This window comes from Octodon degus, unplaced genomic scaffold, assembly GCF_000260255.1.
Source record: "Octodon degus isolate 3935 unplaced genomic scaffold, OctDeg1.0 scaffold00136, whole genome shotgun sequence".
NCBI lineage: Eukaryota > Metazoa > Chordata > Mammalia > Rodentia > Octodontidae > Octodon > Octodon degus.
The window spans coordinates 6,954,185-6,967,291 of NW_004524712.1; the positions used below are offsets into that span (position 1 = coordinate 6,954,185).

Genomic DNA, 13,107 nt, shown 5'->3' on the forward strand with positions numbered 1-13,107 from the left:
TTGGGTCTCTGTGCTAGAGTTCCAAAAATCTGACTGCAGAGGTGGAAGTGTAGCTCAGTGGCAGAACACTTGCCTAGCATGCACATGGCCCTAGCACTGTGAAAATATAAATCTAATTCATAACCACCTCAGATAGAAAACAACATGATGTAAACAACTCAAGACTAGACATCAAGGGACATAAACTAGTGGAGATCCTGTCACTAACCTTCATGCAGCCTCATAGTCCAATTTATTTGTAGTGGCTAGATTAGATGAACCATTCTCAAATGGGACTCCAGGAGACATGGACAACAGTATGACTACTGTAAGCCAGATCATTTCTCCTCTGACACCCCACTGCATAATCCCCTCCCTCAATCAACCCATTCCACAAGGAGCCTGCACTGCCCTCCAAAGCAAGGCTGAGGTAGGTGAGAATGAACAGCCCCTTAGGAGCCCTGGTGTCCATTACAGCTCTAACACACTAGCGTAACAGCAGAACTATGGCAAGACTACAAACCACAGCTTCCCAAGATACTACCCACCACTACGGTATCATACTCACACCCGAGGGACAGGGGTTGTGGCATCTGAGCTGTCTTCATTTTCTTGCTGAAGAAAAGGAAAATGTTAACAGATAAATGGACTAAAGAATTTCAATGATTGAGGGCTCTGGTAACTCATGAGCAAGAGTTGTTATTTCAAAAATCGCACCTTACAGAAGGCCTGGTCTTTTGTCTCTAGCCAGAGCTGGAACAGTGCAGCTAACTCCTTTTCATTATCCTGGGACTGACCTAGGAGGAAGAGAGACAAAAAGCCAGTAAGATCTAAGGTGTTATTCAGAATCCCACCTGCTCCTCACCTGATCTATGCACACCAGAGACTGTGCCGGGCCCTGAAGCAACACACTGCCGATCCATCACTGTCTGAACCACCATTCCTGGATGTCACCTAATTGAATCACTTCAGTAAGTACATTTACTAAGTGGCCAATGTACTAGGGTCTTCCATGCATTCTTCTTCACAGAATGTAGAAGCAAGTGAAGAAAAAGTCCATAATGGTGCTGGGGATATAGCTCAGTTGTGTAAGCACCTGCCTGGCACGCACAAGGTCCTGAACTCAATCCCCAGCACCGCAAAAAGCAAAATAAATAAATTTTTAAAAAAGAGAAAGAAACTTAGTTCTCTTTCCCATCTTACAAGATGGCAGGCGAAAAAACTGAGAAGCCAGACACTAAAGAGAAGAAAATCAAAGCCCAGAAGGCTTCTGCCAGTGGTGCTAGTAAAAAGGGTAAGGTGAAGAAGGCAAGAAGTCCAAGATGGGGCAGCCCCACTGCAGCCGAAATCCTATCCTGGTTAGAAGAATTGGTAGATACTCCCGATCTGCTATGTATTCCAAAAAGGCCTTGTACCAGAGAAAGTACACAGCTGCTAAATCAAAGGTTGAGAAGAAAAAGGAGAAAGTTCTTGCTACAATCACAAAACCAGTCAGTAGGAACAAGAATGGAGGTAGCCAGGTGGTTAAGCTTTGAAAAATGCCTAGGTACTACCCTACTGAAGATGTGCCCCAAAACCTCTTGAGCCACGGCAAGAAACCTTTCAGTCAGCATGTGCAGAAACTTCGAACTAGCATCACTCCTAGCACCATCTTGATCATCCTCACCGGATGTCACAGAGGCAAGAGAGCGGTCTTCCGGAAGCAGTTGGCCAGTGGCTTGCTACTTGTGACTGGGCCTCTTAGCCTTAATCGTGTTCCTCTACGAAGAACACACCAGAAATTTGTCATTACCACCCCTACAAAAATTGGTAGCAGCAAAGTGAAAAATCCCCAAACACCTCACTGATGCTTACTTCAAGAAGAAGCTGTGGAAGCCCAGACACCAGGAGGGCAAGATCTTCAACACCGAGAAAGAGAGACACCAGATTTCAGAGCAGCACAAGGTGGATCAGAAAACGGTGGACTCACAGATTTTAGCAAAAATCAAAAGTGTTCCTCAGCACTGAGGCTACCTGCAATTCATTTTTGCTCTGACAAATAGAATTTATCCTCACAAATTAGTGTCCTAAATTTCTTACTAAGAACCTAATTAAATAACTGATACGTTTTCAAAAAAAGAAAAGAAAAAGCCCATATGAGAACAAATTCTAAAAGTAGTAGGAGTCACAGAGGACATTCTGACTGACTGCACCAGGAATGTCTGCCAGTCTTCCAGCCAGTGGGGAATGCAGGCACCCTGCACACTGGGACAGCAGCCAGAAGGCCACACTTCTCCACCGTGAGATGGAAGTCTCCCACTCCACCTCCCTTGTCCCACGTCATGCCATCCGACGCCTACCGTAGCCCCTGGCACTCTGACTCAAGCTAGCAGGCAACTCAGGACAGTAGCAGCTATACCTGCTTGTGCGAGAACACAGCTATGTTTCCCAAAAGGTACTGAAACCACACTCTGCTTCACTTCACTCCACCAGCCAATATGCACCACCAGTGCCAACCGAATCCCAGAACCTCTACTCTTCTGCCTCTTCCGTCCGAACTACCCTCCCCTGCTCCTTTACGCCTTCTGGACATGCCGCTTCACAATCAGTCAACTCCCCTGCAGCCTAATCACTTTCCCCCTACTCTCCCCTACTTCGGTTTAGTCTGAAATCCAGTTCTCCATGATCATCCTGAACCCTGGGGATGCTGGCTGTTCATTTCCTCACGGCCACATCCTACAATCAGGAGGCAGAGTAAGTTTCTCCTACCCCTAGAGGGGGCTTCAGATACTATGTTTCTCCCTAGTTCTAGAAAACCAAATAAAACCAAAAGCCTGTTCCAAAGCAGCCCACAAATAAACAAGCACATACAGTGCACTCACCACTTAACAGGCGTTTTGGGGACGTGCCTGACCATGGAACGTGACCCTTACAGTGGGTCAGTCCACTGCTGAGTTCACAGCTGCAGCACACTGGGAGGTGATGACCAACTGGAGGAGGTGGGTCATGGAGGTGCGGCCTGGAAGGGCCTATCTCCTTCCCCGCTCCTGCAGCCACCACATGAGACACTTCTCTGCTGTGCCACCCTGCCTTGGAGCCAGCTGACTATGGACCGAAACCTCTACAAACTTGTGAGCGCAAATAAACCTCCCAGCAAGCAAGTAAATCAGACACCAAGATGTAAAAATGACCTAAATGTCCATCACTGAATGAACAGATAAAGAAAGTAAGATGGACTATTACTCACCTTAGAAGAGAGGAAACCCTATCATCTCCAACAACATGGGCAAGCCTCTGTTAAGGCTCCCAGGACAAATACTGCAGTCTTACTTGTTCAAGGCATCCAAAGTACTCAGATTCCAAGATCGTCATTCCAATATGCACATCCCCATAGAATAATCCTTATCCCTGCCCTCTGACCTCTGTATCATTCCCACCTAGCAAAACTCAAACTCATTCCCTACACTTCCAATTGAGCAGCTGAGGGGCCTCTGAAGAAAAAAACAGCACACATTAAGTCAGAATACCAGGACAGGTCAATGATGAGAAGCTCACAGTGTTGGCTGCCTGCTCATCCAAATGCTATCACCAGTCACTCCGCTCCATAGGAGGGTCTCCTTACCTTCTGCAAACCTTCCTTCTCAGCACTCTCACCTCCTGCCTCACACCGCAACTCAGCAGACCAAATCTCCCACAGAAGACAAAGAAGCCCACTTTGGGTACCCACTGTTTCTGTGCTGGCTCCTGCCATCCAGCGCCAACCCAGGGTGCACACAATGATCATCTCCCTTTTTCTCCTCCATCTCCAACTTCCCATTCTAAGCACAGCCTTCCCAGCAACTCTTAAACTCACCCATTTTCAACACTTCCTGGGCTGGAGAGACAGCTCAGTGGTCTAAGTACCTGCCTGGCAAGCTCAAGGACATAAGTATCACATGCAGTGCATGCCGGCCTCCCCCTAGCTGCACAGTGAAACCAGGCATGGGAGCCTGTAATCCCAGCGCTGGGGAGGCTGAGACAGGGGGAATCACTATAAATCCTAGCTGCACAGGGGGACCCTATAGTGAATGAATGAATGAATGAATGAATGAACAAATGAATGAATGAATGAGTGAGTGAATGAATGAATGAATGAATGAATGAATGAATAAAAGAAAAAAAGCTTCCACTCCTGGCCACAGTAATCTTACTATTTTTCCCTCCTCCAGTTAAACTTCTGAAAAGAGCTGTTTAAATTCACTGGCCCTTCAACCAGTAGTGAGCGGGACACAGTTAAGGGGCGCCAGGGAAAAGGAGCCTGGACTAACTAAGATGCAGACTTCCACGGCGTACTTCGTGAAGGGGCAGCAAACTCACCACCTGTCTTGGTACAGTTTAAAACAGCACAGCCCCACCTGCTCAGTCGCCTGTCGTCTGTCTGCTCTGCACTGTAAGGCAGAGGTAAGCACTAGTAACTGAAAACAATCTAGCCCACATCAGCATCAATACTTAGTATCTGGTCCTAAAAGAACCAGTATGCCAACCTGGTTTGAATGCGAGCACCATGACTGGCTCTGGCCACCAGCCGGTCACTGTGCACTGCCAGTTGAGTGACCTTCAGCTCTTCCTCAGCCCTCATTCCAAAAAGTAGACACTCAACTAAAAACCCACAAAAAGCCATGCATGGTGGCGCACACCTATAATCCCAGCTAATTTCAGCTACTCAAGAAACTGAGGCAGATCACAAAATCAAGGCCAGTCTGGGCAACCTTGTGAATCTACATCTCAAAATATAATTTAAAAGCCACTGGGGAAGCAGCTCAATGGTAGAGCATGTGGCTAGAAACAGTGAAGCCCTTGGGCGGGTAACACAGCTCTGTGGCACAGCACCTGCCTGGCAAACATGAAGTCCCGAGTTCAATTCCCGGTACCAAAAAGAGAGTGAGACCCTGGTTTCACATTCATACACACACACACACACACACACACACACACACAGCCCTTATTTCATATGATACATCTTATCTTACTGAACCTTGCAGGAACAATGAAAGCCAGTAACTGCACGCACTTCTTTGACTCTAAATCTTTGGGCTTCCAAGAGCCAATGGCCCCAGAGCTTTCCTCCGTTCTCTGTAGTGCCTGTCTCTGCAGTCCCTCCTCACAAAAGCACTGCATTGTGCTGCCTCTCCCATGGAGTTTCTCAAGGCTTAGCTCTCAGCCTCTATTCTCCTCACCAGACACTCTCTAGATGACAGGCAACTTCCATCTGTGTCCTTTACTATACATGGTTGGCCCTCTGTAGCCACAGGATCCCTACCTGTCATTTCAGTATAAAACCAATACTGCATTTCCAGAGTATTTTAGATGTACGGTACAACAACTAACATTCTAAGCAAGGCTTTCCAAATTTAAAACAAAAATAAGGACACTTTTCTTTAAAAGTAGCTTATTTGGGGCTGCTCTCAATATCCTCACTAGCAAAGCCCGCTTCCAGTAAAGAAAAATAACTATTACGAATTAGTCCAAAAACACTGGTATGATTCATACAAATTCTGACGCTATTATAAAGTAGCCCTGCAGGCCACAGCGCGGCAGCAAGGCAACTCCACTGTGGCTCAGGGAGCTGGGTGAGGAAGGCACGGGATGAAGACTGCACCAGAATGTCTTGACGAATTCCTTCACAGGGACAAAAGTCTAGTATTTCCTTACTTGCCAATGTGCTGGATGGTGCTAAGTAGAAATCAAAAGCAGCTTAGGGAAGGAATAGGCAGTGATGTGAATTACGTACCAAGCAATTTCCACTGCTGGGTTTTCTCTTTGAATTCAACGAATGGAGAGAAGCTGGACGGAACAGCTGCAAAAAAAAGAGATTTTATGCACAAGCCACACGGGCTAGAGAGCGCTGAGCTCAGAGCAACCCACAGCTCTGCAAGCTTCTCAGTATTTCTTGGTGTATCAGGGGTGGAGACATCAAGGGCAGAGCACAAAGGGACAATGGACCAATGAGGGCAGCAAGAATTCACTCTTAAGAATTTGGCAAAAGAGGAAAAACACAGCAACCTTCAAAAAAACCAGCATCTCCTTACCTCGGCTTTCTCCAGCAAGATACTGCAGGGCAGGTAACACCAACTCAGCCCAGTTGGGGGCTGCAGAAAACCAGCTGTTGAGGGAACTGGCTGGAGATGACTGCCAGTCCAGAACGCGCTCCTCCAGCTGCGGGAAGGGAAGGAAAGGCAGAACCCAGTCAATGCTCCCCTGCATCAGCACGCCAGGGATGTGTGAGCAAGCTGGGGACATTGTGTGGTTTGCTCCCATCCCAAAACAAGTCAGCTGTGAAGCCGGGACTCTACAGAGCTGCTTCTAAAGCTACAGGCCATCACAACTTTTGACAACTGCAAATCTTCAAAGTACACAGGACTTTTTCAAAGCTCTTACCACAGGAAGGCTAGCCTGATTCTCCAGCAGCAAAATCTCTAACAGAAGAGAAAAAAAACTAGAAGATATCTCATTGATTCCAAGGCAAGGCTTGAGGTCTTCTAGGGGCCTGCGGAGGGAAGGAAACAGAAGAACAACTAAACAGGCCGTGAACACACTAAGTTAGTTCAGCTGCCCGGAGGCGCTGGCAGTCACAAGGAGCGCACGTTTTCCCAGCTGGTCCCTGGCAGCACTGGCAGGTTCAGCACGTTCATAGCCAGCTCACACAGCCCCAAGGCATGGACGGCCCTGAGCACACCCACCCTCCCATGACCTCTGCCGTTCACTTACTCCTCCTTTATAGAAGGTATTGCCAGTGGAGACGGGGCCTGTGGGAGAGGTGGAACCCCTTCAGTACTGCTCAGAGGCTCAGCCAAATCCTCCGCCTCAGACTTGATCAATTTTATTTTCTTCTTCTTCCTCTCCTCTTTTTCCTTTGCTTTTTTTTTAAGGACAGCCAAGTCATATAAGGCTGGGCAGTACAGAAAACACAAGTCACAAAGCTGCATTTCCTAGTCAGGAAGTAAGGGGCTTACTTGCACAGGATCTTCCAAGGCCCACCAAAGACAGATAAGTATCATAAGAACATATATCAACTTTTTTTTTTTTTAAGATAAGAGTTTTGCTATAGTTCAGGCTGTGCTCGAACTCTGGGCAACCCTCCTGCCTCAGCCTCCTGAGTGCTGGGATTACAGGCATGAACTACCACACCTGACTGTAAAGGCTTGTTGGAGGCTCTCAATGTGTTAATTTTATCCTTATCAAAATGGCTCCAGTTCAGTCTCTAACCTATTTTTTTTTCCCCCCCGGAACCAGGGATTGAACTCAAGCCCTTGCACTTGCCAGGTAAGTGCTTATTCCACTGAGCCATCTCCCTGGCCCTCTAATCTATCTTAGAGACAGGTGATACCTGGACTGCCTCGATCCTTCCCCATCCTTGTTAAGATACTGTAAACACAAAAGAGATAAAAGTGGGTAAACAGGTGCTGGTGAGATGGCTCAGTGGTCTAAAGCACCTACTTAGAATAAGCTCAGCAAAGCAAGGGACCGCAGTTCAATCCCCCATCACCACATGCCAGCCAGCCCCGCCCCCTGGTGGGCTGAGCTGGCCACACACACACACACACACACACACACACACATAAATAAAATTTAAAAAAAAAATGTTTAAAAAAGTGGGTAAACAAAGCCAATTGCAAGAGAAGTGGGTTACTTCCTATGTCATCATAAATCCCCTTGACCCCCCCCCCATGGTAACAGTTCACTGTGGTTGCCCTGGAAACCAAAAAGGGCTTTGAGCTGAGACAAAGAATGAACGAAAGAACGGCATAGAGATTTCCTGAACTTGAAGTTAGGAATGCCCAGCCAGTTAGCCTAACTGGATTAAAACTCTGTTTTTCCACGTCTGTTTTGTAAAAATTATCTCGTGCCATTACATGACCAGACACACAGATTTTTAAACCTAACTCGAGTGATTTACGGTTCAATTTAACATTTAATGATAAGCTGCACTCACTTTAAGTTCATAAAGGCACTAACAAAACAAAGGTGACCAGCATGAAGGAGACTATGGTCTCACTTACTTCAGCCACAGGGAGGCAGCCTCGTAACAGTTAACAGCAGAGTGAAGGCTACTTAGAAGTGACCAGCAGTCTGTCACTTCTTTTACCTGCAAGAGAGCCCTTCTTGCCAGCATTCACTCGGGTCATGATGTCACTGAGGGTCAGGTCCCCTGTCAAAAGGTCCGGGTGATCCTAGATATGACAGGCAGAGGTTCAGTCATGGAGACCAAAAGGAGCAAGGACTAATGAAGACTACCAGTCTACCTCCTGGATATGATGCCTGTCAGGTACCTCGGAGGAAGCACGCTGAACTACAGCAGTGCAGCAACAAGCTCTACCGCTCATCACAGTGGGACACGGGAGAGCCCAGGTCAAGCCCCAATGTATGGCATTTACACTCCATACGGCTCTTCCTCATTCCTTATCTCACGTGCTCTTCAGGCCTTTCTGCTATATTTTTACAAAGTCTAGGAATCAAAGAAGTTAAAGAAATTGCAATGCTGTAGAATAGAAAAGATGGAGAAAGCCCAGCGCAGTCCCAGTGTGGGACTCTGCCCTCCTGCTCTTCTACCTTGGATGGGCTGTCTGTTCTCTACTCTACTCTCTGGCTTGGTACCACCCCCATTCAGTTGTATGAAATAACAAAACAAGTATGAAGAGGGAAGAGCAAAGGGTCAACTCTTGGTCCTGGCATCTACTCGTTACAGAACCAAAGGCAAAAAGAGAACACTAGGCATTCATACACCAAGCAGTGCCATAGTAAAGACTAAACCAGACACTGCTGAGCCGGCCTTATTACCCGAAACGAGTGTCGCCTTTCATCCTCAATGCTAACTAGCCTGTGTTACTCCCAACCCTAAAAATAGTAACAAGAATCAGAAGAGAAGTGAGGACAACAAGTAGCTCGCCCAGGATAGCCAAGCCACAGACATGACATGCAAACCATGAGCGGCCACACCCATCGTGATCTTACCGGCTGGTGTTTCCGCTTCTCATGGTGCTTCTTTAACATTATCTTCAGATCACTGTCTCCAAGTTCTATTTTATCTGAGAGAAAATGAACCAAACCACCCAGACTAGGTCATTCACTGTAGTGATGCTCTCCTTCAAATCTTTCTGGCCACTTGTGACATTCTTAGGCCAAGATACACCTGAGACTCACTTCTAAGTCCTAGATACTAAAAGTACAAAAAGTCTTCAGTCACAGGATCAGGATTTCCATTTTTCTATACAATGATAAATTACTTCAGTTACTTAGCTGATCTGAACACACAGCAGTCTGGTGACACTATTCCTTCATTCCTATTCCAAATACAAATTATTTTTCCAATTTCCCAAGCAGGCTAAGGAAATGTGATGGCTCTAGTTACCCTCTTTGCTCTACTGCTGAATTTTCCCCTAGGTTGTTATTTTAAGATTATGCTCTTTAGCACAAAATACCAGTTAATCAGCTCCTAAGGACAATTTTCAAAACAAAGAGACAACCTCCAAAGTGGGAAAAAATTTCTGGTAGCTACTCATCAGTCAAAGGACCAATATCTATAATATTTAAAGAACTCAAAAAAGACCTCCAACTTAAAAATTCAATTAAAAAAAAAAATTGGACATCTGGCTGGGCATGGTGGTACATGCCTATTATCCCGGCACTTGGGAGGCCAAGAAAGGAGGATCACTGAAAGTCTGAGGTCAGCCGGCACTACACAGTGAGTTCCTGACTACCCTGAACTATATAGTAAGACCCTGTCTCCAAAACACAAAAACTGGGAGGAGGCATCTGAAATGAATGGACATTTTGCAATAAAGTAGCACAAATAGCCAATAAATACATAAAAGATATTCAAATCAGGGCTGGGATATAGCCTAGTGGCACAATGCCTGCCTGCCAAGCACAAAATCCTGAGCTCCATTCTTGGTACTCAACAAAAAAATCTCAACATGACTGGCCACTTGAGAAATACAAATTAAAACAACATTCAGATTTCAAAACTCCAGCAAGAATGGTTACCGTGAAGAAGTCAAATAAGGAATGCTGGACAGACTGCAGGGGAAAATGAAGGTACAATACATTGAAGAGTCCACACTGCAGGTACTGTTTGTACCTCAAAAAGCTGAACGCAGAAATCCCAATGACCCAGCTATTCTTTCTATGCATCTTCCTGAAAGAGTGTTAGCTGATACCTGCATACCCATATTCACAGCTACATAATTCACTCTAGCTAAATCCTGGAAGCAGCCTTTATGGCCAATAAATCATAATGAATAAAGAAAGACTGCCATAAAGAATAAACTCGAGTCACGTGTTAGGAAAACACATATGCATGAGACCAAGTTAAATGAGGTAAATCTGACACAAGCTTAAGTACCACAGTATCACATGGTTCCTCTTACATAAGAAGCCCAGGGGAGGTCAAGTGAGGTGTGTAGTGTGGCAGGTACTGCCACCGCCGCCCGGGGACTGTGATGGGGTGAACAGCACAGCTATCACCATTTGGCGAGTGCGGCTAGTAGCCACTGTGTTGTCTCCTCAGGTCTGGTCCCATTTGCCCTACGACAGGGAGGCCACCCGGGCCCGGCCAGCCAAAGCAATGCTGGACCTGGAGGTGGTGCCTGAACGCTCTCTGGGGAACGAGCAATGGGCATTTCACGCTGGTCTCCTCTAAGCCATGCCCTCATCCTTAACCTGACTCAGGATGGGATCAAACTGCTGTTTGATGCTTTCAATCAGAGACTTAAGGTGACTGAAGTATATGACTTGACTAAAGTAAAGTTAAAATATTGTGGAGTGCACTTCAACTCTCAGGCCATAGCTCCTACCACTGAACAGATTGACCAGTCTTCTGGCACAATTCATCCTGGAGTGTACAACTCTGCCGAGCAGCTATTTCACCTCAACTTCAGAGGACTGTCTTTCTCCTTTCAGTTAGACTCATGGACTGAAGCTCCCAAGTATGAGCCCAATTTTGCGCATGGTCTAGCTTCTCTCCAGATACCCCATGGAGCAACTGTAAAACGAATGTACATCTATAGCGGAAACAGCCTACAAGATACCAAGGCTCCCATGATGCCACTGAGCTGTTTCATGGGCAAAGTGTATGCTGAGAGTGTAGATGTTCTTCGTGATGGAACTGGACCCTCAGGTTTATGACTTCGCCTACTTGCTGCAGGTTGCGGACCTGGCCTATTAGCAGATGCCAAGATGCGGGTATTTGAACGTTCTGTATATTTTGGAGATTCCTGCCAAGATGTTCTTAGCATACCTGGCTCTCCACATAAGGTCTTCTATAAGTCAGAAGACAAGATGAAAATTCATTCTCCTTCCCCTCATAAACAAGTTCCTTCCAAGTACAATGACTACTTTTTTAATTACTTCACTCTTGGAGTGGATATCCTTTTTGATGCAAATACACACAAAGTGAAGAAGTTTGTTCTACATACCAATTATCCTGGGCATTATAATTTTAACATTTATCACCGCTGTGAGTTCAAGATCCCACTAACCATAAAGAAAGAAAATGAAGATGGTCAGACAGAAACATGTACAACTTATAGCAAGTGGGACAATATCCATGAGCTCTTGGGCCATCCTGTGGAGAAGCCTGTTATTCTGCACAGGTCCTCATCCCCAAACAACACTAACCCATTTGGCTCCACATTCTGTTTTGGTCTTCAGCAGATGATCTTTGAGATCATGCAGAACAACCACATTGCCTCTGTAACCCTGTATGCCCCACCCCAGGCATGGTGCCCAGCTGAGAACAGCAGAGCTCCCCTAGGGACATCACCACCTGTGCTCCTCTGCCCATGGAACTGTGGGTGACATCCTGCTCAGTGGGTCTGTGTGCCACCCTGTGGGTTTGCTTGGACATCTTGTCAGTATTGAAGGGCTTTTGGAATGTTCAGAGGTAGGCTCAGGCTGGGCGCTCTGCTGTGGGACAAGGGGCCCAGGTATTCCTCTGTCGGTCCTAAGCCTGCTGCTGCCAGCAGGGAACACAGACTGCAAAGAGAAGCACAAACTTTGAGCCTTGATACCTAGACCCAGGAGATCTGGACTAACACAGAAGAAGGCAGGACATGTCAACCCTTGTCCTACACACATTGGGAAAACTTGGGGCCCTTTCTGTGGCTAATACAGGAATCCAGGATAAGGACAGAGTCCTGCCTTTGGCTGCACATTGCCACGTGACCGTTGAGGCAAACAGGTAGTGTGTTCATAGTACTCGGTTGCAACATTTGCACTACATCTACTTTAGTTACTTGAGCTGGCTATGGTGAAAGTGGCCCACCTGCCCCTCCCTGTCCCCTTTGTGCGTGCTCCCTGCCAGGCCCAAGACACACCCACCTGGTGAAGCACAGCTTTCTACCATCCAGGTATGTGCCCAGGCCTGGTTTCCACTGCTCTGGAGCCAGCTTTCAAGGTTGCCTTGCTGGTAGGGCTTTATGTTTCCATTCTGTTTGTAGCTTTATTTAATGCCAAAGTTTTAGCCAAAGACATCTTTCTTTGTTGTATTTCAGCATTTTGTTCTGCACTGTGGGTCAGCTCCCTACCCTAGCCCTAGCCACTGCCCCCTGGCTAGACCTTTCATGGCTCATGGGCTCTGGGGGTTCAAGGAACGCTGGGCTGCTTGATCTCTTCATAGGTTTTGCTAATGGAAAGTAGCATAAATGTGCTTTAAAATATTAATCCTTTTGAAAAGAAATGAGAAGAGAAATGTATACTTTTATCTCATTTTTAATATTTTGGTCTAGCAAACTTGTGATACATAGATGACAATTTTGTGAGTTTTTCAAATGTGTGTACATATTTTTGTAAATATGATTCTTTTGTATTTAACTCATGTACAGCCTCATTCTGTACAGTTCATGATGAATGTGCAGGGAACCTGCCCCATGTGCTTGCCTGTATGGTTCTCATGCCTACAGCCAGGCTTGTATGGCACGCCCATGACTTTGTGACTGAGTGTCTTCCCATTCTGACCAGTCTGGCCAGAGACCCTGCATATCTCATTGTCAGGGGTAGCCAGAACTGTTCCCATCCTCTTGGAATGGGGAGCCTTCCTCATCTCTTGCCCACATTCTCTTTCCAATAAAGCACCTATGCCCTCAGCAGCAGCCTGCCATGTGCTGTTGCTGG

The 13,107-nt window shown here is 46.4% G+C and overlaps 1 protein-coding gene and 1 pseudogene across 9 annotated transcripts in view; one reads left to right on the forward strand and one right to left on the reverse strand.

Annotated features, from left to right (window-relative positions):
- Positions 1-13,107, reverse strand: part of Nfrkb (nuclear factor related to kappaB binding protein) — a 41,801-nt gene that overhangs the window by 14,231 nt on the left and 14,463 nt on the right. For all 8 annotated transcript variants that reach the window (XM_023701474.1, XM_004641419.3, XM_023701472.1 and 5 more), the window contains 8 exons: positions 8,950-9,023; positions 8,084-8,168; positions 6,706-6,886; positions 6,376-6,484; positions 6,027-6,153; positions 5,729-5,794; positions 697-776; positions 548-594 (listed from right to left, as the gene is read on the reverse strand). In XM_023701474.1, the coding sequence (XP_023557242.1) occupies positions 548-594; positions 697-776; positions 5,729-5,794; positions 6,027-6,153; positions 6,376-6,484; positions 6,706-6,886; positions 8,084-8,168; positions 8,950-9,023 (769 nt within the window). The remainder of the gene's footprint in view (positions 1-547; positions 595-696; positions 777-5,728; positions 5,795-6,026; positions 6,154-6,375; positions 6,485-6,705; positions 6,887-8,083; positions 8,169-8,949; positions 9,024-13,107) is intronic.
- Positions 10,466-12,684, forward strand: LOC105743570 (annotated as a pseudogene). The gene has a single exon (XR_001117299.2). The product of XR_001117299.2 is annotated as a UPF0183 protein C16orf70 pseudogene (transcript).